Below are 26,646 nucleotides of genomic sequence, written 5' to 3' on the forward strand. Positions count from 1 at the left end.
AACGGGTCACTCAACGCATGCGAAAACATACGCCGGGATGCTGCCACGGAGGAGCTCAGCATTTCGTGCCTAGCTACCGCTACGCGAGCTTGACTCGCGAGTCTACGAAGATGGAGATGAAGACCTTCTTCGCCATCATCACGAGATTGAGCAACCAAAAAGCCACCAGCAGGATGATCATAGCTACCGACAACCACTGTATCCCTTGGCTCTCGAACTCTTGTCCAAGATAGACCGTCGACAGAGTAAATCCCACATTTGGGAAGATGTAAGCTAAGGGCAGGAGTGTCAGCTTCTTTCACCTTATCCAGCGAATATCAAATACTCACACCACGCGACATTCGTGAAATCCATCGTCAGCCTCCACTTCCCGTCCTTTCTCTCAAACAGCTCCATCAAATTCACGAATACTGCCACCAGGAACACCCACGCGGTGAAAACCCACATGAATACACCCGTCCACGTCGCCAAGATCAACAATACCTCTCCCGCCATGGGATGCGTGTTGAAGTATCCGTACGGCGTAGTCGGTCCCGCGCGAGCAATTCCAATAAGCGCAACGATTGTGAAGCCGCTGGTTCCGGTCATGATGAAAAGTCCAGGACGGAGATTGAGCGGCGGCCAGCCGTTCTCGAAGAGCGAAGCTATGAGCATGGTGAGGAAGAACGTGCAGACGATCCAGCCTAGGCCTTGGTATGCTACGCCTGCGACCATTATGGGGAGGCGATGTTCGACGGGCTGTAATGGGAAAGCCATGTCAGTTCCAGCACCCCGGGATAACGGAAGAAGACATACCTGACTATGCACAATCGTCGCTGCCACCGTACCCGTCAGCATCGCATTCAAAACCTGCAGAAATGCCGGGACCTTGAAGTCGTTCGCCTTCATCGTCTGCGCGCGGAACACCAGACTGAGATGCACCGTCGTGTTCAATATCGTGACAGCGGCATACAGCCAGAATAACACCCTCACGACCGTCACCAACCAGGGTCCTGCGTGCGGTACTCCATAGCCTTCGATGTCGATGATAATTGTCGCGATCGTCAACCAGAAGGATCCGAAGAAGTAACAATCTGGCGCTGTCACGAAGGACTTGGCGAATCGTTCCGGATCATGGTACCAGCGGACACCAGTGAGAGCAAGGAAGATGAGAAATAAGACGAGGTTGAAGATGAAGATGATGGTGCCGATTGTTTGGAGGCCGGAGAAAGTTTTAGGAGAGTTGGCCAGGACCGAGGCAATACCGCCGGTAGACTGCGTGCAGGTGAACCAGGACCAAGAGACACGTTCGACGCACCATTGACCGAACGGGAGACGATGGCGGTTGGAGGAGAGGTCGGAGTGTTGTTTTGTGTTTCTCGAGGCGTGGCCATTTTCAAGAGTGCCACTTTGCGAGGTGGAGTCGTCGGATGTTTCGTCTGACATCTTGTAGATCAATTGATGCGATGAGAGATGTATGTGATGCTGTACTATTCCTGTACTTTGTTCATAAATCTCGTCTTCGTGCCGTGTTCCTGGGTATCGTATGCGCTGTTTAAGTGTTTACATCAGGGCCGCCGGCTGTGGATGTGAAAGTCTTCGACTACATCGCTCCCATCCAGATTGACATCATCGCCCGATAGGTCTGCCAGATCGGGTTGCCGTTCCATGTGACATTGTTTGATGAAAGAAAGGTATGCCTCTGCGAGTTTCAATGTTTCTGAGGCGAGTGCACGCTGTTATGTCATCATCGGCTACAGCGGCGCCGGGTGAACGGCTGAGAGCAGTCTCTTTCTCTCGGAACTCTCGAAACACCACAAATTCATTGCGTTGTAGCTCGTCAAGACACAACATGGCTTTAATTGTTTGCGATTTGTAGAAGAAGGTCTGACATTCACTTGGGACCTTAGGCGCCCGCGCTGCTACTTCCTCTTTCGGCCGTGTAGTCAGCATGAACCCTGCACGCCAAATGCTTGAGATTAGTCTCAGTTCCTCAGTCCACGCCCAGTTAGCGCGGTTTCGACGCCTACTGTTCGTGGTCTGAGGGTCCGAACGCCGAATTTGGGAGATAGAGCGCAGCATTAGTATAGAATTTACACCTTAATAAAGCGCAGCATCGTTTCGGCCCCAAACACGAGAACGCAATAACGAAACTAGTTATTAAAAATCCGGCACTGTAACTTTGTAGAGCCGAGTCTTGCGATTCGAACGGTGTATTAATTATTTAAATCCGACGCTAAACGAAAGCTGTAATAGAGCTCGCGCAAATTCTTCGGAATTCTAATTTATTAGGCGAAAAACAGGAAAATGCGAGCTCTATTAGGGCACGCAAAACACACTTAAATTTTCTATGCGATACGCCGTTCGAATCGCAAGACTCGGCTCTACAAAGTTATAGTGCCGGATTTTTAAAAAAGGTCGTTGTTGTTGCGCTGTCGCGTGCTGCGCTGTATCTCCCAAAATCCGGCTTGGGCCCTTAGACCCTCTCAGGCGAGGCGCTCGAAGAGGTTAGTGCTCGCTGGCTAAGAGTGGTCTGTGCTTCTGAGACTAGCTTGAGATAAGATAACAACATTTTCTATGCCGGGATATGTCGCTTGCAGAACATTCTACGATTCCATCGTCAAGCACAGTCTCTCGTGTCAGTCTGCTCTCAATCCGTTCGTAAGCAGGTACGAATCACCGCTTTCATCGATTCTCCTTTTTTCGACCGGCCAGCGACTCCTCCGTCTCGTGCAGCATTGACTGCTCATCATCCTCCTCCTTGAAAGTGTAGGTTCTAAGCTCTGCTTCATTCCACCTGTCCAGCCATTAGTTGTCATTTGAATCACCCGACCGCACGTTACGGTACTCACCAAGGCGTCGTCTGCTGACCCTCATCGTCGACCTCACCGGTCAGGTAATGATTGAAGAACCCATGCGCGACCAACACCACCTCCTTCTCCTCTCTGCCCTTGATCCACTTCCGCAGTTTCCTCGCTCGCTCGTTCACAGCCTTTGCATCTGTCGCATACTCGCCTTCATGCTTCCACCATTCCAACTTCAGCAAATCGAAGTCGACGAGGTCGGGACCGAATATCTCCTTCAACACACTCGCTTCGCTGCCAGTATCTGAAGGGTTGGTAGAGACCTCTTCGGCGTACGGCTGAGCATGGATCTTCAAACCACGTTCGATGCAGGGTGCGAAGCTGAGCTGGCCTATCCATCAAAGAGTAAAAGGGTCAGCACTGCTTAGACGACAGTCGAGACCTGGCACTGTCCGAGAGACGGTCTTGTGCGCTACACGCCTTGACCCTGCGGAGACTTACATGTTTGTAAGGCACGACGCAGAGGGGACGCGAGGAGAAGTTCGACCTGCCGTCTGCGATTAGCTTGAGGACTTTCGAGTCATCGTCAATGACTTATGGAGTGAGACCAACATTTTGGTGTCGAGTGAACGATTCGCAACGCTTCCTACACTGTTCCTTGCCTTTGTCTGTGAGCTCAGCATCCCGAATGTTGATCCCGTCCTCGCCGGAGACGTCTGGAGAGTGAAAGCCTTGGCCATGGCGCATCACATGAACGATTGGAGGCATGATGCGGACAAGCTGTTGTTCTTTCCGGCTGTCCTCGTCGTTCGTCGGCTGCACAATCTGATAGCGATGTCGTTAATCTCAATCTTGATGTATGGTAAGATCTTTAGCTTCCAGGAGTTTGAAGTCGCTCTCTTTAGTGATCCAGTATATCGCCGTTTCCCAACAGACCCGGTCTTAAGAAAATGTCCTACCGAGCACTGGCACAGCAGGAGAAGTAATTCATGGGAACCTCTCCTCTAACAGACAGGCCTTCCAAAGGACAACGCACCAGCTCGCTCGTAAGGGTCTATCCCATGCGCCCTTCCAAAACGTGGTCCGAGGATCGACCTCCGTCATCCTGCAGCCGGCGGCTGTATAGCGTAATTTCTCGAACTCTATCCACACCTCCTTGACCTCGCGCAACTCGTGTTTGCTCGTGTTGTTTCTTTCATGGTCCCGTCCAAGGAGCACGCTCACGAACGTGTGGCCGACGCCGGCACCCCTCCGCCAGAAAGGTCGAATTATCAGGCGAAGTCGATGCAGAACCCCTTCAAATACCGAATATGCTGACGAAGTGTCTAAGAATAAAAGCAGCAATGAACACAATCGACAAGTTGCAAGATGCTGTGAGCCCATCCCGTCGCCAACAGAGGACGATATGTACAGCTCTAATCCGCCGCTGCAAGCGGCATACAAGGATAATCTCTTACCTCGGCCATCAACCTTTGTTGCCCGACTTCTCATTTGCACTCTGCGGCGGTCCACCTTGATAGCTTCCATCAGTCTTGATCCCACATCGCTGGCGACATTCTTCGGTGCCATAGTTCGCTCCTGTGCCAATAGGCGGGATTTTGGCTGCAAATTCTGGGGATGCGTAGGCACCACCCAGAGCCGCATTCACCAGTTCTGGCGGGAAGCCGTTGGTGAAGACTGCGCCAATGTTGAGCGTGCCGGCGTCTTCACTGCTGAGGGCGGAGACGAGTTGAGCGTTTTCGCAGCCTGGTGAGAATGGAGGGTCAGATTTGTATGCGAAGGACGGAGCGGATAGTCTGTGGATGGAACAGGGAAGCTTGGGAAGGTGTTCGAGTCAAGCAACACGGAATGAGACGAACTGTGGAAACATGGTGCTCCCGAGCTGCGCTCATGGTGTGAGATGTCGTGAACAGTGCGTCTTGATCATACTCACCATTGTTGACCATCGTATGCATCGACCCAGCCGGAAAGATCGTCGCCTTCCCCTTCGTGAGGACAGCAGTGATGGTATGAGCGCCATTCTCCTCATACATGTAGGTAGTGGTGTTGCCCTCTATCGAAACGACGTAGTTGGAAGCGCGCGGGTGAAAGTGAGCTGGCAGGATGCTACAACCACCAAGGTTGAGCATGGCCACTGGTAGTAGGGTCAGATGATGACACTGTGCAATAAGAGGGCAGGAACATGCTCACGTGTCAGGCCGTTGCCGCGGGCGGCGGGAAAGGTTGCAGCGTTCATGTTTGTGACACCACCTGGAGACCAGTTGTACCACGGCTGCTGCGCGGTGAAGTCGAAGACCCAGTCCTCGTTGTTGGGCAGGATCTTGAGGCGATCGAGCTGGGTGGCAGCCGTGTCCAGCTGAGCGATCTTCTCGGGTTGTCTAGTCTCATCGACAGCGACGGCTCTCTGCCAGAGGGTCATCGACAGTAGCGCGGTGGTCAGAGCAAGTTGGCGGAACATGCTGATTTGTCTTGGGAGGCCCGACGATTTGGTTTGTAGCTGTCGGTGTTGCGTTGTGGTCTGATCTGGTGCGTGGCAGTGTAAGCGTTGCAGGAGTCCTCGGGTACTTGGAGCTCTTGGTGTCAAGTGAGGTGTGAACAGGAAGAAAGTATTCGCGGGTGCTCTTGAGTCTGGAAATATTCGTTGACAGAAGGAATGGCCAAAGCGGAATCCCAAGGAGAGAGACACACTTCTATATATCCTGTGTCGCTCTCAAGGGGCACCGGCACCACATGGTCTGGATGGTGAGGGTCGGAAGCATGGCGGGAGGGGTGGAGGCAAAGCGCCATGCCATCCCCGAGCAAAAGCGGTTTGGACAACAAGCTCTAGGGAGCAAGTGACGAGGCGATGTTGGGTGGCTTGAGGATTCCGATCCTACGCTGTCATCGCTGGCGTCGAGGCAGCGTATAGGAAGACAATGAATGCTAAGCATTCCATGCAAGCCACCCTTGAGTCGAGGATCCAGACGCATCGTATCTCAACCTTGTTGTGTAGCTCGAGGTGTCTCCCCGATGACGGAATAGGCAAGTCCAGAATGCTTACAGCACACGATGTTCTCGTATCGGCCGGGTCCTGGTCTCGAAAGTCTTCCGCGACTGGTAGTGATCTTGGCTTCGGGTCGAACGACTCAAACCCAGCTCCAAGACCGATATAAACCCAACGATCTGGCTTGTGTCGACTCAGCAACGTGGTTATCAGATCTCGAGGAAAACCCACCGAGCAGTGACAGAGATCATCATACTCGATCCAGCAACGATCCATCAGCAGGTACCCGTCGGATGCGACCCAACTGGTGGTGCTCGTGTCCTGCAAGTTGGATCCCATAGTTGTACCAGCATGAGACGTTGGGGCACTGCCACCGCGTTGCCTTGAAGTTGGGCTTGATGGTGGCACCCACCGCCGCTCGTGCTGCGCGGCACAACAGCGGCCGTCAGCCGGCAAGCACAATTGTACAGCCGCAGCTGTCTTACCGGTGAGGCGCCGACCACTTTCAATCGTATGCAGCTGAAGTCTAGTATCGGCGAGCCTTATTAGCTTTTGGTCTCTTAAATCTTAGCTTCCCCTCCTTCTAAAGCCTTGAACCCAGCTGAAGACCCTAATGGTGCCTTTTCCTTACCTCAAGGTAGGCATCAACCACAGCTTCCGCCGCAAGGGATCCTGAACTGGGACAAGGTCAAGCCACTGCAAGAAGCCTCTCCTCAGCGTTGGTCACAACCACGATCTTGTCGCATCCGATTCGCGTGCTCGTGACGCCATTGACGACAACTGCATGCAAGGTGAGGGCTTCGCTGTGATCAAGCGTGATGGACTCTGGTGGTCCTGAGGAATGACTGCCGGCTTGTCTGATGTATAAAAAGAAGAGGCGTTCCAAGGGCGTCTGTCGTCTGCTGTTGAAGCCGTTCTGGAGGGACGCCTTGGCTTAGGCGTCCACAACTCACTTCTCACTTCACTTCTCGATGCCGTTGCTGTGACTTCCTCACATGGTCTCTTCTCTCGCATGCGCAAAGAGACACCTGACTCCTGAACAGCTCCAGAGTTTGAAGGTCGTAACCGGAGTTGGCAACCATCGCGAATTGGTATCCAGCTCTACCGGTGACCGGCGGCTGAAACTGAAACTTCCAGTTTTGCCGGCTGACGAGCACCAACAATTGTCAGCATTCCTTCCCTCTCACCACCGGCTCCAACACCAACCCAAAGATCCTGCTCCTGCGTGTGCACCCAGACACTGACGTTCTCGACCGAGCAACTCCGGCCTGCAGATATCTCTCTAGCCTTAAACTGCTCCCACCCTTGTTGCCAACACGTGCACTGCCCTGGCGAGCACGCATACAGACAGCTCCGCGGCAACCCGGAGCCCGGTAGGAAGTGAAGGAGGCGCCATGTTCAGCACGTACCCGATCTGCTCGAACGATAGTATTACGTACTCTCGCCCTGACCCTGCGACCATGTGATGCGAAGAAGGGGAAGGATGTCCTAATAGGAAATTGCATGAAATCACTCACCAGACCCTGATCGTCAACGACCAGGCCAGTGCAAGTGAGCGCTCGACTCGATTTCAAAGCTTCCACCTCATTCCCATTCCAATCGTACACAAAATTTGCTTCCTGGGTATCACAACAACCCTCGCTCGCGCTTGCACCCAAAGAAACACTGAAAGTCATGATCGTATCCCTTCCTCGCCAAAGCACCATGCCCGCTACTCCCTGCTCACAAGAAACAAGATACGATACCCAATTAGTCGCAAGTCATGTCGTCTCTTTTCGTCCTCTCTTTTGTCCTAATGTCGTTGTCGTTAGAACACTTCCTCCGTTCAAGCTGCTGCCTCGACTTCGTTCGAGACTTCTTGTTCCTGAGTAGCGATCTCTCCGCCGGACTGCATTTCGGCCCAATCGCCCCATCTAGTAATCATTGTCAGTTTTGCACTCTGGCCTCGATCCAGGAACGGTCAACACTTACAGTCCTCTCTTGCCACGCACACGAATCGGCATTCCCAACGACTTGTTCTCCTGCTCGACCTTGATGGCGTCTTTCGTGCCCAGCACCAGTAACTCAAAAAACATCTTCGTCGCATCCTGTCGGGAGGTCGTCTTGGCAGGACACAGATCTGTGAACAGCGCCGATGCCACGGTGCGCTTGGATGGCGTCGGTGGCTCTGTCGCAGTCTTCGGGTGGTCGGGCGCAAAGTGTTCGCGGAGAAGATGCACCATCTTCTTCGTGCCCACTGCTACAGGGCCTGACTGGGAAGGGTGAAGGAGGGGTGCTTCGGTGATATCAAAGTTCATGGGTGCGTCGTCATAGGCTTCTTCATCGTCCTGTTGGCGGTCGAGACCATCGGACATGATGAGGGGTGCGTCGTCGTCGTTGAGCGTAGGGTCAGCGCCGAAGTCGTTTGCGCCCGCACCTGTAGGCAGGCCTTCATCTTCGTCTTGTGGGATCTCCAGTCGAGGGCTCTCCTGGCGCTCACCGTCAGTTTCGACATCGGCAATACCAGAGTCGCGCTTTCGCTTCTTGTCTCCTGCTTTCCGAATGACTTCCAATGAGAAGATGCCGCGAAGCTCGGGTGCCCAGCCTTGCATGCGACCATCGCCCATGAGATTGCTGACAAAGCTGCCATTCCGCTGCATCTCCATGAGCTGAAGAAGGAGTGGATCTCGAGGAAGGAATGACGGGGCCTTTGTGATGTTGGAGTGGTCCTCTTGCTGAGCTTTGATCTGAGCACTGGCGAGTTCAGTCTGGTCGTCCATGCGAATGACTCTTCTCCGCTTGACTCGCTGAGCTGCTTGGACCATAGTTGGATCGGTTTCGTCCATATTCTGGTCGAGCTGGAAGGTCCGCTCAAGGTCACGCTCTACACTGGAGCGAACGGATGACAGTGGCGATTCGGAATCACGACGCCTCCGCTCATCAGCACGGTCAAGAGCCGCCTCATTCGCCTTCGCAATCTCATCATTGTCCACGCCGCCCATCGGGAAGTCATCATCAAGTCCAGGCATAGGTCCGTCGTTGCCTCCCAGTGTCGGGTTCATCGTTGTATCCCCGAACCCAAAGTCCAGACCAAGATCGTCGTCTTCCAACATTGTCGGCTCGTCACGACGCGGCGTGGGAGCTCGACGTCCCTGCTCGATGCTCTGTCCCTCACTCATGGGAGTCGAGCGAATGGGGTCTTCGTCGAGACCAAGATCAAGGCCAAGATCATCGTCGTCAAGATTTAGTAAGCGCGTTCTTTGTGTGCGGGTCGGTGTCTGGCTGTCAAGCATTTGGCTCATTCCAAAATCGAGCAGTGTCGGATCTTGCCCAGGTGCGCGGGCTTCTGGTTCGCGGAGGAGGTCTTCAGGGTCGGGTAGAGGGGCGAAGAGGTCGAGTTCGGTGATGGTGTCGGGTAGGATGAGAGCGTTGGGGTTTGCCTTGTGTGACTGATCACTGGGAAGATCGACGTTGCCGGGTCGAAAGGCCTACTACTCGTTAGCACGCCATTAATCGACGCGTTTGGAGGTCCTTACCATCTTGATTTTGAGCAGCGCTTCGCTACAGTCGTCCATCAAGTACTTGGCCTTGCGGTTGTAGATCTTCACAACACCCAACAGCAACTGGCCACTTAGGCGCAGCGCAATTGGCGCCTGCTCGCCGCCAATGATGTCCTTCACATTGTTCTCCAGGTTCGATTGCAGGACGTTCTGCTTGGTGAGCTTTCGATCGAGGTTGGAAGCGAGCCAAACGCGAGCCAGCGGCCCGGTCTTGGTAAGGAGGAGCTCCGAATAGAACATGGTGCTCTGTTGTCGGAGGTGGGTAGAGGAGTTGTCGAATGTTCAATCTCGACGTTTGCGATCGCGTTGTTTTGATGCGATGACGCGGGCGCGTCGCGGAATCGGTCGGGAGTCGCTCAGGCGGTCGTCGACATGCCGCGAAAATTCGTCGATATATTCGTTGATGCTGCGGAATAATGCGCCGGAGGCTCGTGTCGTCGGCGGAGCGGTGGTGGTGGAGACGGCGAGGATAGTGTTGAATAAAAGAGAGGTTGGAGACCCAAGGAGAGTTTGGCAGGCAGCCTGCTGACATAAGGTTTCCTGTCGCGAACGAATGCCGAATGATGGGAGAGGAACAGGACGCGAACAGGGGTCCTTCTGGTAGACTTGTGGAAATCTGGACAATACGAGAAACGACTTCACTTGAGAAATAGTCTGAGTTCTTATCGAGGAATTCAACTAGTTGGACGCGACTTCCCCCGGACGAAGACCATTACCCATTCACCAGGATAGTCACCACGCATGCGGGAAGGTCGCTGACGCTTCTCTTCACCACCGGCACGGCCTTCATGGCCGATGAATTATGTCCCGCGCCAATGCCCCGATCATACCGCTCCACAATCCCGTCGCCAATCGAGCGCCGCCTGCAAATTCCACTCTCCAACCTCCGAGCGAGACCAACGGCAACAGCAGTCATGTTCGGAGTACGAGCCGGATCAGATTCCCCGGCCAGCAGTCGATAACAGCTCAGCATGCGATTCTCACACCGGATGTGGTCGCGGAGCGTCACTCTACCTCCCTTGGAAATGGCCTACATCCCTCGGATGCGGCGACGCGATTGCATGTCCAGGGTCCCAATGAGCTTCCGCACGAGGAGCCGGAGCCGCTCTGGTTACGTTTCGTGCAGCAGTTCAAGGAGACATTGATCTTGCTTCTCTTGGCGAGTGCTGGTATCTCAGCTTTGATGGGCAATTATTCGGACTCCTTATCGATCGCCGTGGCTGTAACTATCGTGGTCTCTGTGGCTTTCGTGCAGGAGTACCGGAGTGAGAAGAGCTTGGAAGCATTGAACAAGCTGGTGCCACATTTCGCACATGTCATTCGCAGCGCTGAGCCGCGATCGGCAACGGAGGATGTGAATAGCAAGGGACCTGGAGACGGCGGCCTGGCAGTGGCGGAGAAGGCTAGTACAACGATATCCGCGACACAACTAGTGACGGGAGACTTGGTGCTGTTCCATACAGGCGACAGGATACCTGCTGATGTTCGGATCACTCGTTCTGCTGATCTGAGTATTGACGAGAGCAACTTGACGGGAGAGAACGAGCCAGTCGGGAAGACCGCGGATACCCTCTCTCCGAGCACATATCTGAATGGAAGTGCTGATCCTTCCACATACTCAAGCTCGGCTGGAGGGATCAGACTGACAGACCAGACCAACATCGCTTTTCAAGGAACTCTTGTGCGTTCGGGATACGGCCAGGGAATTGTCATTGGGACTGGCGGCGATACCGAGTTCGGGGCGATCAGTGCTTCATTGCAGGAGATCGAATCGCCTCGAACACCTCTTCAGCAAAGCATGGACAGTCTTGGGAAGGACTTGAGCTACATGTCGTTCGGCATTATTGGTTTGATCATGCTAGTGGGTCTATGGAGAGGCATCAAATTTCTGGAGCTGTTTCAAATCGGCGTCTCTCTCGCAGTGGCTGCAATTCCAGAAGGATTGCCGATCATCGTGACAGTGACGCTCGCGCTGGGCGTGCTGAGAATGAGCAAGCGAAATGCTATCGTTCGAAGACTGCCTTCTGTCGAGACACTGGGATCGGTCAACGTGGTCTGCTCGGACAAGACAGGCACTCTGACCGTCAACCACATGACAGCTACAAGAATGTGGAGTTTCGGTGATGCAGCTCCCCAGGAAGTGGGCAAAGTCCAGACTGATTCTCCGAATGGCGCCACGACGCAGGCTATATTGAGATCCGCGAACATTGTCAACAATGGACGGTTGAACACCCACAGTCACGGACAAGTCACCGCAGCAAGTGCTGCTATCCTGGCTAGCACCGGAGGCGATGATCTCGCAGACGCGAAGAGTCGATGGGCAGGCCAGCCAACAGATGTGGCACTACTGGACCTTTTGGACAACTTCCACGAGGACGATGTACGGTCAAAGCTCGGAGAGCGCAAGCACGAGGTTCCATTCTCCAGCGAACGCAAATGGATGGGAGTTCTGTTGGAAGGGTCTGGCGGGATTGATACCGCCTACATCAAGGGAGCGCTAGAGAGAGTCATCGCCCGATGCGACACCTACATTTCGAACCAAGGCGGAGAAGTCGTCCTCGATGACAGGCGAAAGCAAGAAGTCGACCAAGCCGCGCACCTCATGGCTGAGGAGGGCCTCCGCGTGCTAGCTTTCGCCTCGGGTCCGATCAAGAGTGGTTCAAAAACCAAGAGCCGATCCACAACGCCCATCCCACCAACTGGACTTGGAGAGGAGGTCTATGACGGCCTCTGCTTTGCTGGCCTCGTAGGAATGTCTGATCCACCACGAAAAGGCGTGGATCGCTCCATCCGCCGCCTCATGGCCGGCGGCGTCAAAGTCATCATGATCACGGGCGACGCCGAAACCACTGCCGTCGCCATTGCGAAGAAACTCGGCATGCCTGTCAACCTGAACTCTGCTCTTGGCTCTCCAGTCCTCCGAGGCGACCAACTCGACCACATGAGCGAGTCAGACCTTGCGGCTTGCATGTCACGAGTGAGCATCTTCGCGCGCACGAGTCCCGAGCACAAACTCAAGATCATCTCTGCCCTGCAAAGTCGCGGCGACGTTGTAGCCATGACCGGAGATGGCGTCAACGACGCTCCGGCCTTGAAGAAAGCCGACATTGGAATCAGTATGGGCAAGCTGGGCACAGATGTGGCTAAAGAGGCGGCGGACATGATTCTCACCGATGATGACTTCAGCACTATCCTCAGTGCGATCGAAGAGGGCAAGGGCATCTTCTACAACATTCAGAACTTCCTCACTTTTCAGCTATCCACCAGCGTCGCCGCTCTAGGCCTCGTGATGATGTCCTCCCTTGGCGGCTGGAAGAATCCTCTCAACGCCATGCAAATCCTCTGGATCAGTACGTCTTCTCCCTCCCTCTGAACCAATACCCACCACTAATCCACCAAACAGACATCCTAATGGACGGTCCACCTGCACAATCTCTAGGCGTCGAGCCTGTCGACCCCTCTCTCCTCCGCGAACCTCCCCGCCCACGAAACGCCCGCGTCCTCACTCCGCGTCTCATCCGCCGCGTCCTCCAATCCGCCAGCATCATCCTCCTGGGCACGTTGTTTACCTACGTCTCCAATCTTACCGCCGAGGATCTTGCCGCCCACAGCGTCTCGTCCCGCGATACGACCCTCACTTTCACCCAATTTGTGCTGTTCGACATGTTCAACGCGCTATCGTGCCGGTCTGCAACGAAGTCGGTGCTGAAGGGCGAGTTGCCGTTCTGGAGGAATAGCAAGGGCGAAGGAAACGTGATGTTCAACTATGCGGTTGCAGGTAGTTTAATTGGACAGGGTTTGGTGATTTACTTTCCGCCGCTGCAGAGGGTGTTTCAGACGGAGGCGTTGAGCTTGGTAGACTTGGGACGATTGGTGTTGATGGCGAGCACGGTTCTTTGGGTTGATGAGGGGAGGAAGTGGTGGGAGAGGAGGAGGAGTCAGGGCGGTATGGGAGGCGGTTACAGTCGGAGAGTGTGAGCGGTGCATTGTGTATAGGTGTGGTATGGGTTTGCATTGTGGAAATGATCGTATTTCTAGGCGGCATTTGTATGAACATACCTTATTCTCGAACCTTGACTATGCCCTGAGGTGCTTGTGCATCGCTGCACAGCTGTGAACATGTTCACCACCACATCACACCAGCCTTGTACCATACTCCTCAGAAAGTCATATTTGTACATCTGACACTGTGCTATATCCTACAGAGACCCGCTCTGAGTCTTGCTCGCTCTTCTTCGAGCCATATACTGTACAGAACTGCTCCGCACTTCCCATCTCCGCCAAGGTCATCACTTCGTTAGCTGTCGACCTTGCGACCAGCCCCGCCCATTGGGTATATGTATATGTACTCCCCCTCCCTCCGGCAAAAGCCGGCACAAGACTCCGAAAGGCACCATCCATGACTCCGCGCTCGAATCAACCGAGAAATGCTCAAGTTCCCTCATAGAGGCCTTGTTTCGTACCAGCCCCGAAAGTCTCACTTCTCGCATCGTTACGCTCCCCTCTTGCGGCCTCCCTCACCGCAGCTCCGAAGCCCACACTCCCTCTCCCACCTCTCCAGCTTCCACGATCCAGATCAAACGGATCACTTCGTTTCGACCACCTCGCAGTCGAGAGCGTATTGACCGACGACTTCGACTGGCCCCTCGAGCTGGCAGACTTCCCACCTCGGCTCCGGCGTTGGCTACGTCTGTGACTGTATAGGCGGGTGAACGAATTTGGTGTCAGCATACTCGATCTTGCGCTCCTCGTTTGAGGAGATTTCCTCATTTTGTGGGTTGAATTCGAAGAGTGGAGGCGGCTGTGAGGCCACAGTTTTTGGAGCGTCGCGAGGGACGGGCGTTGAGGTCGGATTTGGGCTGGGGTCTCGAGTGATGGGGTCTTGAATGGGTCCTTGTCGGGTCCCATGTCCGGCGTGATGGAAGATGGAGGCATGTAATTGCTTGAAGGCGAGCGGATGGGAGAGGGCGGGTTACGCGGTAGGATGGTGGAGGCTAGTGAGGGAGAGGCTTGAGGACGAGCGGAGGAGAGCAGGGAAGGATATGATCGGAAGGAAGGAGTTGATGAGGTAGAGCCGCGGTCGAAGACTCGGATGGTCGGGAGAGGTTTGTTTCGGTTCGGATATATGATATCTGCTGGTAGAGGTACGGGAGGTGGCGGAGAGGCGATCTCAGTACGAAAGCTGGATGCTCGTAGACGAGTCGCAGCTCCATGTAGCGCTTCGCCAATGGCGGACCGTTTCCTGCTGAGAAACGTGCGGGCAGTCTCCTGCGAAGGCCGTCGAGCGGTCGTGGGCCGGGAAGGATCCGGATTCGTAACACGAAGTTGCGTAGTGGACCGGGACCCGCGATGACCTTCTGCTCCTCCAGGGGCGTACGGACGCGGCCAGTGCTGTGTGGACATGCGAATGATGCGGTGGTCTTCGTCCACGGCCGGTGCAGAGCTAGAAGGACGATGCACGGTTTGTAGAGATTCGCATCGAGACGAAAAAGCAGGCGGCGGTTGCGGTGAATGCTGCAGATGGCTTTGTTTTTCGACATGGTCGTTGTAATTTCGCGAGTTGCGCGCTTCTTCCCTTAGTCGTTTGCGACGCAGGAAAAAGAATATCATCACACCGATGAGTAGGAGACCGGCGATTGACCCGGAAAGGCCTGCAATAATGGCCCGCTTCGAAGTCTGCTCTCCGTGATGGCTGCTCCGCTCCGCACTGGCGGCATTTCCTGAGGATGTATTGTACGCCGCCTGGTTAGGCGGCATGATTGTTGTGGTCTGCGCTGCGCGTGAAGTCGAAGTACAGGTGTTGTGGTCGCGAACGGCTCCATGTGGCGGCGGTGTGGGTGTAACTGACTCGACATGGGTTGCGGTGGAGTCCGGAAATTGGACATGGATTGTGGACAGTAGTTTGCACGACGACGTCAAACTCGCCGCAGAAAATCTGCTGGAGATCGAGGGGAGTCGCACGGTTACGAGTGTAGTGCGTGTGATCGTGGTGCCGAATGCATGTCGGCGAAAATGGTTTGTGCGGTGGAGAGATAGGACGGGTTATGGGTGAGGTCGTAGGCGGCGATCCAGGCGAGCATGTCCCAGCCGCTCATTGCGCGCAGCGCAATATAAAGTTGCAGGTGGTCAGCCAAAAACTGGTTTGGCCGCTACTCGCGTCTGATTGGTCGCTTAAATTTACAAGTGGCTTGGCGCTGCATTCACGCGTACACTGTATACCGCCGGGCGTATCTTACTTTTACACAAGCAGCAACGGCAGGGTTACAAGCTAGAACGGAGGGTCAGAACGTCAGGGTCACCCTACGAGATTCCGTTCAATGTCCCGTTCAATGTCCCGTTTAATACTGTGCTCAAATCTATTCAAATTAGTCCCCGAGTCGAGGGATTTGGCGCTGGGGGCAGCCTATTCGGATTCCAAAATACGTATCTCCCTCGTCTTCATTCTTCTCAGAAATCGGCTGTGGTCCAGACTGCGCCGCCCAGCCGCCTATCTTCCTCCTTCTCAGAAATCGGCTGTAGCCCAATTCGCGCCGTGTCTCTTCCCAATGCTTGTGCGCCGCAGCTCGAGCCTGCATCTTGGGGAAGTGTCGGGTAATGCTCACGGCGGTCTTGGTGGCCGCTTCGTTCGAAGCCTCGTATTTGGACAGTCCATCTCCGCCTGCGCTTTGCAGTTGGATGGTACAGTGATTCTCCCAGAGGTAGAGTTTGTCCTCTCTAGATTCGAAGAACAATCGGAGGTAGGCGGCGGGGGATTTGTTGGCAGTGCCAGATATGCTCTGGTTTGTTGCGGCTAGAGAAGTCCGAGACCAATTTTCGGCCGTGAGAGAGGCGATAAGTCTGGTCGGTAGCCCAGGGGCAGAGAAGCTATCTCAGGGGTCGAGGGAGTCGTAGTAGGTATGGAGCGGTAGTGGATAGTTCGGTCGGTCTGTAAGTGAAGAGTGTCGATCGCTCATGTACTCCGTCTGGGGTGGAGTGCTGATCGTCTAGAGTGCTGATCGTCCCTACCGCGTCGTCATAGAAGTCGTTGAGGAAATCGCTGCGGGGGGCGCGGCGGGAGCGTGCCAGGCGTCCATCGAGAGCATCTACGGTTTGTAGCCACTTGATAGTAGCATACTTTGTCGAGTTTGTGAACCGGATTCCACGCAGGCGAGCAGCGAATCTTGAGAGTGCTAAGAATGTCGTATATTGAGAGTGGCGTGTTCCGAGAATGGGGTGCTCTGAGCATCGGTTGTCTTAAAGAGAGGTCGCCCGTGAGCGGAGGCTTGTGATCGCCAGTTTGCATGGCATGTGACGCATGCTGTCTTCCCAGTGCCTTCTAGACACCTTTTGAGTGCCTCGTAAGCGCGTTGTCGTAGCACCACAAAAAGGCCCCCTTATTGGCCTCTTCGATGTGGGAGTCGTCTGAGTTGGGCGTGAGGATGCGGCTCCTGATCGTGCTGGTCATGGAAAATATTGCAGACTTCGAAATGTCTCGCGGGCGCTCCAACCTACGCGCCCACGCGTGATCACCTTCCTCGACTTTTGCATCGATTATGTGGATCCCCGGCAAAGCCTGTTATGGTAACAAATGTCGGATTAAGGAGATGCGCAACGAAAACGACGGAACTCATCGTCGCTCGACTCCCTTCTTACGCTGCAGCTCACTCCACTTCCAATTTAAGCTGTGCAACGAGCGCTGCGCGACGTGTTAGCAACGTCAATAGCTCAGGGTTCGGAAGTACATACCATCGGGCAGCCGGTAGCAGCAGACAATATAATTGCCTTGTTCTTGCCGGTCAATTTGTCCAGCTTTCCCGAAGCTACGACTTGCAGCTCTTCATTGGTCCATTTCACCCTCGGGGCATTCCTGCCCAAGGTCGGGGCTGTGTACTTGGGCTGCGCCGCCAGAATCTCCTGTATCGCAGCATCGGTAAGCTCTCTTCCCCTCAAGATCCGGGGGCTATCGTTGACCCTGACATCGTCGGCTGCATCATCGTCCATCATCGTTAGAGCGGTCGAATTGCGTCTCAGGCGAAAGATGTTGAGCGTTCTTGCCAGGTAGGACCCCCATGTCTGTTCCTGCCAAAACAGCGAGAATGCGATCTTGACGATGTTGCAGGCACCAGTAACTGCTAAGAAACGACAATTAGCGATCCGACTCGGTGGGACGTCTTCTCTCTCCAAAGCGGACATCTGAAAGCCGCACTCAAAATCGCGAGCCAACTCCCGCACACTAAGAAAAATCGTCGTAGTAGGACTGCGAGTCCTACTACGTGGAACCGACCAGTAGTCCACAGGCACGATCACACCAATCTGTATCTTCAGGTTGGGCCAGCGCTGGTCGATGACACGCCATGAAGTGTTGTCAGTAGTGAGGCCATCCCACCCGTTCAAGAGAATCATAAGTCGCAAACGCCCAACCCCGCGAGCACGCAAATCAGCACTGAAAAGATCGGCCGCATCCAGCATGGCAGCCACGGCTGTGTCCGTCCTGTCCTCAAATGGGACTCTCGTAGAAGAGCGCGACTTCACATTGTGCCTGATCCAGCACGTCTGCTTCAGTTCCAACTTCGCCGGCAGTTGATTAACATTATCTATCATCTCGGGGTAAGCACCTTTCTGACCGATCGACCGCCAGTAGGACCGCATCATTTGCTCTGCGCGCTCGTCCAGCTTGACCCACGTTGCTCGTTCTGACGGACCGCTGCTCATTCGTAAAGAAACTATGATGATGTTAACGTCCTTCGTTGCCGAAACACCGCTGAGAGGAGCACTTCCCCGAAACAAGAATCTGGTCATCTCGCTTTCCATCGATCTTCCGGGACCTGATCGTAGAAGATATCGAGAGATGGGCTTATTCCTACCCGAGTAATCAACAACGGAAGAGAAGACTTGCTCAAAGTTAGCTAGCCATTCCTGGACCAGTTCACGAGGTTCCCATCCAACCGGTATCCTCCCGATTCTGTCCTGAACACCCTCGTAGACCTCATCGGCCGTCACTGGTCGGCCGACTTCCTTCATGAAATCGCAGATGTAGTGCAATGGGCCGAGCTTGAAACACCTATCCGATTGTTCGTCCTCTGATTCGCTCGTGTAATCCTTGCTGGCATCGATGTTGGCAGGGTCGTCCGTCGTTTGGTTGAGAGCGTCGCTTCGCTTGCGAATGTCCTCGATCGATCGAGTGGACTTGCTCGTCTTGCGCGTGTCAGACTGCCGAGCGCCAAATCCGCGGGCAGCACTCCCCGCAGTATGTGTCGCGGCTTCGTCCCAGGTGTTGCCGGTGATCGCCTTGTACAATTTCAACAACACGTCATAGCGAAGCTCCACGCCAAAATCTCTGCGAGCCCGATCCGTTCGTGGCCACACTTCTTCGCTGGTTGGCTCGGTGCTAATGTTACCGCTCTGAGAGATGAGCGAAATCCAATTAGAAGCGAAGAAGCCGCAGTCGCTCCCGTTGCTCTGCTTCACACAAGTTACTTGTATCAACTCTGCGAGTTGAAAGCCGTCTAGGCCACTCCCTGGGCGTAGACTGATCAGTTCCAACAGCTTCGGGAGTTCTGTACTCACAACTTCGAACGAGTGCACTCTGCCTCCCTGGCCATCGATTGAGTCGAAGAGATATGGACTGCAGATCTTCCTGTCGTGATCAAACGCGAGGACCAGCACCACCCAGTGCTGTCCCTTAGTGTTGTACGGGAGGATGGCTACCTCGGTGGTAGGCGGCATATCGTGCACAGCAAAGTACATCCAGTATTTCGTCTCATCGCCTGACTGAGCAGGGTCTTCGGAGAATGCTCGTGCATTTGCAATGTTCTGGTCGATAATGTCGTGCTTTTCTTCCTCGCTCGTGAGGGTGTGGTCCGCGCCATGGCGAGGGATGAAGCGGTGCACGTTCATTCCGAACGCTATGTAGAAATTGTTAGCGGCCTCCAAACGATATTGTGTCGTCAACCAAGCCACGAGATTGTCCGACGCCCACGGGTCGAGCCCAGATCCTTCTGGAGGTACGGTCAGCACGTCCGAGAAGTCCACCATCGTATCATATTCATCGAGTGCTCTGCACAGGGTGACAGACATCGGGCTCAGAGATGTGCCCTCGGACTTGGTCAGCGCGATTTTCGAGATCTCGAGCAAAATAGGACCGAAAGGGTCTTCATCCTTCACCATTTGCTCGATTGTATCGCGGCTGTCCCAGTACCGCGCATTGGCTTCGACCGCCGAAGCATTCGATTTGTTCTTGCGCTGCTGTTCTAACGCTGCTCCGGCTAGAGGTGGACCGGCGGCGTTGTCATCATAGTCGAAGTTGTAGACATTTTCGTCTTCATCCCCCCCTGCGGGTAGCTGATCGTCGTCGTCTGCGATGTAGGGATCATCTTCGTCGTCAGAAGGACCTTTATTACCCCTGGAGACTTCTGCTTCGGACTCTTGCTCGGAGTTACCCTCGTCGTCTTTCGGTTCGCCTTGCGGCTCCACCTGAGATAGTGTTAGTATGCGACGAAACTTTGTGCCAGATAATGCAATCAAGCCTTTGGCGATGAGATTGTCCACAGCTGCCAAGAAGCACTCATCGTCGACCGGCTGAGCCGTATTCTTCGAGATAAGACCCTTGACAACATCAGCCTTCGTCGGGCTATTGTAGTCCATCACACTGTCGATAAGAGCCTCCATCGCATCCCTCGCCCTGGACCAGTCATTCTCCATCCGCTGCGTAAGTATACGATTGGAACCAGAGCCGGAAACCTCGAGGATGCCTTCTGCGACTTGTCTGTCGACCGCTTCTTGGAAGCAAGCGTCCCCGACAGGCTGTTCCGCGATGCCAGTCACCAACTTCTTCGCCTCGTCGTACCCAGTCGGTTGGTCAGGGATCAGCGCTGCGACGCAATAGTGGTACGCGTCATCCGCAGTGACATACTTGACAGACCGGGAAGTCTGCTGCATGTCACTGGGGTTCGTCACATCCGCAAGCTTCCTTGAGGGATCAGAAGTTTGGATCTCTTCCGCTGGTGTGTTCCCGGACAGTTCCCGCTCTTCCTCTGGATCGACGACCGATTCCCGCTCTTCCTCAGGTGACGAGTTGAGATCGGAAAGAACAATCGCAGCGTCCGCGGACTTTCCCTTGACGACTGCCGCATTGTCACCAGCCTTGCTGTGTGGCTCTTGAGGCTTGCTCGCAGTAGCCTGTAGCTCCTTGTCAGCAGTCTCAACGACAACGACCGATCGCAGGCTGAGTTGTCTCGCTAGACCGACACGGCCATTATCCTTGGAGGTGTCCTTCGGTCGCTGCAGGCTTGGCACACCATTACTGCGAGCGACAGATGAAGTTACCTTTGCCACCTCAACTGGAGGAAGCTCACGTCGGTGTGGTTGTACCGGAAGTCGTTCGGAAGCTCCATCTCTTCGATCGGATCGGTCCTCACGTGGGCGGGTCGGCGTCCGACTGCGAGGTCGGCTGTACGACGGGCTCGCTCTGCGGCGAGTGGTGTAGTGGTCGTACGGGCTGCGAGGTCTGTCTTGACGACGAGGAGATCTTGACCCCATCTCGTCTCGGCGAGAGGCAGACGGTCTGTTGTCATGGCGTGGCGATCGGCTGCGAGGTCGCTGTGTCCTCCGTAGAGGCTCCGTCCGAGGATCGTCTCTCCGGTGAGAGCGGCTGACATCGTCGTCTCTCCGGCGAGAGCGGTTATCCTGGACACTGCGTGGTAGGCCTGGTCGGTAGGAATCTTCATCCGGGGCAAAGCGAGGGCGGCTGTACGACGGGCGGCGCTCTCCAATCGCAAGAGGTGACCTGCTTCGATCTCCTCCCCAGGCGTACCTGGCCGGTGACCTGCTTCTCTGCTGAAAATCTCCTGGACGGTACGAGTCTGTTGGTGGTGCCCTAGTCCGCCAGTCAATCTTGAGAGTGCCACGCCCAGCACAGCTGTCGACATACTTCTGCTCGATCGACGATGTTGGTTCTGCACCATACTCGCGAAGCTCTCTCCGTCGAGTGCCGAACATCACATTCGTGTCCTGGCGAGGTACCAAGCGAGTGGTTCCACCAGGGTGATGCTGTCCGGCATTGCTGCCAGAGCGGTTGTTGTCTCGGTGAGAAGACATTTTTTTTTTTTTGAAAAAGGGGAGGTTCCACAATGGACCCAACCCGGAGTGTACCGGAGTACGAACCTTTACCACAGGAAGGATTCGGCACAGTAGCGAATGCTACATGCACCACACCTCCCGTCTAGGAAAAGGGTTTTGACCGAAGTCGGATGCACAACACCTACAGAGAGGCGTGTGACTGACGAGCGCCCCAACGTTCAACACCCGCAGGCGTGAACTAACCACGGACAATACTTTGCTTCAATGGGAATAGTACACGTGTGCGAGACGTGGGCAAAGTAGTGTGAAGAGGAGGGAGAGGAAGACGTGGTCAATTTTGAAAAAAAAGGAACAACAGGGTGGCGCGGGATCGGCCGCGGGCGACATTACTTACTACAAATTGAGGTGGTGAAGTGGAGATCCATGCTTCCACCCAAATCGCACATTGTCCTCCCAAGTGTGAGTTGGGCAGGAGCGACGGAGGTCTGTCGATGCCATTTAGCGTGAATTTCGTCAGCTTCGTCTCGTCCATCTCTCCGTACACGTTACCGACCGACCATGCCACCGCATATCTCGCCGTACATCTCCGTACATGTCATCGTCTTTGCCATCGAGGACCACCGCGTTGACTGCCATCACCCTCACGCCTCAGTCCGTTGACTGCCATCACCCTCACGCCTCAGTCCGATGACTGCATCGTCCATCTCACCACTTGACCGCACTCTCACCGTCCGTGTCTCTGTACATGCCCTCGACCGCCGTCTATGTCTCTGTACATGTTCTCGATCAAGCACCCGTGGATGCAGTCCTCCATCAACTGTCCACTTTTCAGTCCCAAGAGTGCATCGGCATACCGTGACCCGCCGCAATGAAGTCCAGTCCGAAGACTGCCAGAAGTCCAGTCCGCAGACTGCTGCCAGAAGCCCAGCCCGAAAGATCCAGTCCGCTGACGGCCACCTCTTGATATCGTATTGACCCGACCAGCCTTCATCAAGTCCGCCTCCTTCAGTCCTGAGACTGCGAATCCTATCAAATGTTTCTCAGTCCCATGACTGCCGTCGTCACCTCACCTCAAATCAGTCCCGAGACTGCGAGGCCACTCCAGACTGCTACGATTCGATCCTCCGTAGACACACTCAGTCCCGAGACTGCCACCGATGACACTCAGTCCCGAGACTGCCACCGACGACATTCAGTCCAGAGACTGCCACCGACGACATTCAGTCCAGAGACTGCCACAGATGACATTCAGTCTCGAGACTGCCACCGATGACACTCAGTCCCGAGACTGCCACCGATGACATTCAGTCTCGAGACTGCCACCGACGACATTCAGTCCAGAGACTGCCACCGATGACATTCAGTCCAGAGACTGCCACCGATGACATTCAGTCCCGAGACTGCCACCGATGACATTCAGTCCCGAGACTGCCACCGATGACATTCAGTCCCGAGACTGCCACCGATGACATTCAGTCTCGAGACTGCCACCGACGACATTCAGTCCCGAGACTGCCACCGATGACACTCAGTCCCGAGACTGCCACCGATGACATTCAGTCTCGAGACTGCCACCGACGACATTCAGTCCAGAGACTGCCACCGATGACATTCAGTCTCGAGACTGCCACCGATGACACTCAGTCCCGAGACTGCCACCGATGACACTCAGTCCCGAGACTGTTGCCAGTTACATCCATCCGGTCCCGAGACTGCCGAGACCATATCAAGATTAGTGAAAGGGATCGCATACAATACCGGGATTGAATCGCGTGCCATCGGATAAAGAAGTGTATACCCAATGACAGCAACTGTTTTCGCTAACTGTCGCATGTTAGCGTGATAATGGTTCACACGAACTTGGACTCACCTGCGGCCAGTCCCTGTCCGCCTCTTATCCAGTCCCTTGACTGCGTACAATTGACCCAATCTCCTCGAACAGTCCCATGACTGCATGCACCATCGATCAATCCCCTGACTGCATGCACCATCGAACAGTCCCCTGACTGCATGCACCACCGATCAGTCCCCTGACTGCATGCACCATCGAACAGTCCCCTGACTGCATGCACCACCGATCAGTCCCCTGACTGCATGCACCATCGATCAGTCCCCTGACTGCTCCCTCTCGTGTATGAACTCTGCTTGATGCATGATCGAGACAAGTTAGTCGACCCTCCGCTGATCCATGACATGCCTTTGAATGTGTGACGCTCGTAAGTCGGATGTTGTTCTTCGCGGGGACTGACCAGAACACAAGGAATCCACAATGTTGCTGGCAAGTTCAAGCCGTGTGACTCAAAGCAACCATCGAACGGAAGCTATAGAAGGTAGCACACAGTGGCCATGCGCTTTCCAGCCTACAACAACGAACAACGATCTCGTCTCTTTCGACAGACTCACAGACTGACATTTGCAGCAGCGCGTATGGGTGTCTACGGCCGCCTCTCCTCCCATACGGGATTCTCACCACGCAGGCAACCGAGCACTACTATAGGGGAATGAATTGCCGCCAGACCTGGATGACCAGCCACCGGCGTAGCAGCGCCAACGAAAACCATGATCGTGAGTCCGAGAGGGCGGCAGCTACTTTGACCGATAGCTGATAGATCCTCGTCTGTGATTTCAGAGCTACCACTGACCTTCATGCTCTTACAAACCAGATTTTTGACCGTCGACCTTGGTCTCACTCCCGCACAGGCAACCTCTTCCAAAATCTGACTGATGCCCGAATCCTCGTCCGATTTTAAGAGCTCTTCTAAGCCTTGTCCTCCATGCAGACAACCAGTCCCTCAGAGTTGTACCGTGTTCTTAACGCCTCTTTTGTACCTCCTTGTACCCCTCTATGAAGACTGCTCGCCTGCGCCAAAACGCTGCAGTGGGCTGAGGAAGCGACTATTCGAGTGGTCCGGGCCACGCGAGGCGCCGCGTGATATGTGTTCTCGATCCAGCAGGTGGTCGCGTTCGAGGCCGGCGGCGAGGCGCGTTTCGCCAGCTTTGATCGTGTCGTCGGTTATGTGATGTTTGCGTTCAAGGCGGGGATGGGCGAGCTTTCGTCGGGAGGTTATTCCGCTTGCTTGCGATAGCATGTTCGTTCAGTACGGCGCGGCAAGGACTCTGCTGTCAGCACTGATGCACGTTGGCGCAACCTTCCAAATCGCCCCAACAGCGATGGTGGCATAAAAAGCTCGATCCCATGGGAGACCGCTTTGATGACCTGCGCAACAAGGACGCAAGACGTACCTGCCGATGAGAGATGCCATCTCGGATGTGATGTTGAAGGATCAAGGGACGGACTTTGCATCGAAGCGCAAAGGGCCTTGCGATGCGATTTCCAGGGTCCAGTCATTGCCGATTGGTCGACGAGTTGTCTCGGAAGCCTGCCGTGGACAGAAGTCTTGACGCGACAAACTGAGGTGGACAAGTTGTCGGTGATTGAGCTTCCAGGTCCATGCATACTGGCGAGATCAAGGTTGAATTGGGTCTCGGCGCGGAAACGTGGATAGAACTACTTATGACGAAATTGAGGATGCGACCTCTAGGGGGATCTGGGCGGTCATCGAGCAAAGACTGCAAAAAAAGCAGCTCCACCGTCGACCGTCACATCCAAGACATCCGAAGCTCGCATGAGAGACTTCAAATGTCGCATACCACTACGCACCCGCCGCGCTGCTCCAATAAGTCATACGTTCGGCAAATTCTTGCAGCAGGCTCCTGTGTCTGTACAAGAGACTATCACATCGCTCGCTGGAGAGGGCGGTCTTCTGCGAGTCAGCGAAGTTCTGGAACAACGCTTCGCCACCTTCATCAAAGCCAAAGCCCGAGTCGCATCATCGCTCACAAAGACGTCCTCTCGCCCATCCTGCTACGAACCAATATGGTCACCGTCTGCAGATGTCATCGGTGCGGCTGACGGAAGTGGCGAACGCGCGGACGCGCTTTTCTCTCCGGTTCGGCGATACCTCCCTGATTCCGCTCAATCTGCACCGCATGTGTCTAACTCTGTGGACTTGGACTGTGCAATCTGCGCCATGGAACGGAAATACAGTTCGACGAAGGTGTGTATCTTTAGGAGGAACGAAAGCAACGACAAAACTTTCGTCCTTCGAGCTCGTACGACACCGACCGAGCTACTAGAGTGCGAGTTGAGTGGTGCGGTTTGAGCGGAGCCATGGAGGTATCGAGTTGAGCTCGAAATGTCTGACTTTGCCGCACACAAAACCGTCAACGCCATCTTATGACCAGCCCTCCAAAGCGGTGAGACTGCAGGCCTCTACCTCCTACTTCTGCGCCCGACTTTAAGGCCAAGGGGCCATCGCGATGAATCTAAATTAATGTCCGCCGTCCGAATTCCGACCTTCTACCATTCTGGCCTGGTGGCTCATGTCAAACTACCGACGCAACCATAAGGCTGAGGCGATATCAGAATCACGTCGCCTGATGGGAGACAATGGAGATCACGAGTACATTCCCGTCAGCTGAATGTCGCTGTTGAGCTGAAACGGGACTGTAGTAGAAGAGCGCGACTCTTCGTTGTGCTCAATCCAGGATGGCTCACGTGCGTTCAACCTGTCAAGCAATGATGCCGCATCGTGGACCTTGTCCGGGTAAGGTGCCAGTCCAGTCAAGTCACAGTAAGACTTCATCATAGCCTCTGCTAGCGCGGCAAGATTGTCCCATCGATCTCGCTTTTTTTTGAGGGTCCACTGATTCGTAGGGAGACCACGCACAAGTCAAAATTCTTGTCCGCCGACAGCGCGCTGACGGCAGTGCCCTGCCCGAATATAAGCTCCGTCATCTCGCTTTCCATTGATCGTCCGGGACCGGGTCGGAGAGCGGATGCTGGGCGAGGACGGCGCCGAGTTCAGCGCACACGGCAACCCGACTAAGCGTGTCGTGTGTACAACATTGGATGCCAAGTCGAGCTTCTCGTGGAGCCCACGAGGCTGGTGGGTAGCGAAGTAGGGGATGTGCTCGTTGCTCGCGTTGACCGGGAGTACTTGGAACCAGAGCTGGCGGAGGCGCAATCATAATTGTCGTCGGCTCCAAGGCAGCCGAAACCGAGAACTGTCGGAGGTGGTGTAGTATTCTCTTCATCGTAGGCGCGCGAGCTGGACTCGTCTATGAAGTGGGAGCGAATGTTAAGCAAAATGCTTTAGTTTCTGTCTCATTTGCTGACTACTTGCTGGACCGAATAACATCTTGCGATGTTCTGCTATCCTCAAGCTGCTTCCCAAGCCAAATGAGCCACAGTTTATCTGGCGATTCGCCTTCTTTCTCCTCG

At 54.7% G+C, this 26,646-nt stretch overlaps 6 protein-coding genes across 6 annotated transcripts; 1 reads left to right on the forward strand and 5 right to left on the reverse strand.

Annotated features, from left to right (window-relative positions):
• Positions 1 to 208: 208 nt before the first annotated feature.
• Positions 209 to 1,125, reverse strand: MYCGRDRAFT_16972 (uncharacterized protein; the record flags this gene model as incomplete). The annotated part of the gene is made up of 3 exons (XM_003851782.1): positions 209 to 273; positions 330 to 738; positions 796 to 1,125. Coding segments are annotated over 3 exons (804 nt in total), but the record flags the coding sequence as incomplete, so codon positions are not given.
• A 3,198-nt stretch (positions 1,126 to 4,323) lies between these two features.
• On the reverse strand, positions 4,324 to 5,142 carry MYCGRDRAFT_17735 (uncharacterized protein; the record flags this gene model as incomplete). The annotated part of the gene is made up of 3 exons (XM_003851781.1): positions 4,324 to 4,529; positions 4,717 to 4,917; positions 4,974 to 5,142. Coding segments are annotated over 3 exons (576 nt in total), but the record flags the coding sequence as incomplete, so codon positions are not given.
• Positions 5,143 to 7,591: 2,449 nt separating this feature from the next.
• Positions 7,592 to 9,545, reverse strand: MYCGRDRAFT_43283 (uncharacterized protein; the record flags this gene model as incomplete). Its single annotated transcript, XM_003851780.1, has 3 exons — positions 7,592 to 7,679; positions 7,738 to 9,233; positions 9,282 to 9,545. The coding sequence occupies 3 exons, from the start codon at positions 9,543 to 9,545 to the stop codon at positions 7,592 to 7,594; spliced, it is 1,848 nt and encodes a 615-aa protein (XP_003851828.1).
• Positions 9,546 to 9,974: 429 nt separating this feature from the next.
• MYCGRDRAFT_100515 (Ca(2+)/Mn(2+)-transporting P-type ATPase PMR1) lies at positions 9,975 to 13,283 on the forward strand (the record flags this gene model as incomplete). Its single annotated transcript, XM_003851468.1, has 2 exons — positions 9,975 to 12,655; positions 12,709 to 13,283. The coding sequence occupies 2 exons, from the start codon at positions 10,108 to 10,110 to the stop codon at positions 13,281 to 13,283; spliced, it is 3,123 nt and encodes a 1,040-aa protein (XP_003851516.1).
• Positions 13,284 to 13,681: 398 nt separating this feature from the next.
• Positions 13,682 to 14,218, reverse strand: MYCGRDRAFT_104873 (uncharacterized protein; the record flags this gene model as incomplete). The annotated part of the gene is made up of 1 exon (XM_003851779.1): positions 13,682 to 14,218. One exon carries the CDS (start codon positions 14,211 to 14,213, stop codon positions 13,737 to 13,739), a length of 477 nt encoding a protein of 158 aa, XP_003851827.1.
• Positions 14,219 to 15,670: 1,452 nt separating this feature from the next.
• Positions 15,671 to 21,998, reverse strand: MYCGRDRAFT_93928 (uncharacterized protein; the record flags this gene model as incomplete). The annotated part of the gene is made up of 9 exons (XM_003851778.1): positions 15,671 to 16,081; positions 16,263 to 16,474; positions 16,938 to 16,980; positions 17,031 to 20,508; positions 20,610 to 20,969; positions 21,097 to 21,345; positions 21,606 to 21,621; positions 21,757 to 21,847; positions 21,945 to 21,998. The coding sequence occupies 9 exons, from the start codon at positions 21,996 to 21,998 to the stop codon at positions 15,671 to 15,673; spliced, it is 4,914 nt and encodes a 1,637-aa protein (XP_003851826.1).
• Between the last annotated feature and the right edge of the window lie 4,648 nt (positions 21,999 to 26,646).

Source organism: Zymoseptoria tritici, chromosome 6 (assembly GCF_000219625.1).
Source record: "Zymoseptoria tritici IPO323 chromosome 6, whole genome shotgun sequence".
Classification (NCBI taxonomy): Eukaryota; Fungi; Ascomycota; class Dothideomycetes; order Mycosphaerellales; family Mycosphaerellaceae; genus Zymoseptoria; species Zymoseptoria tritici.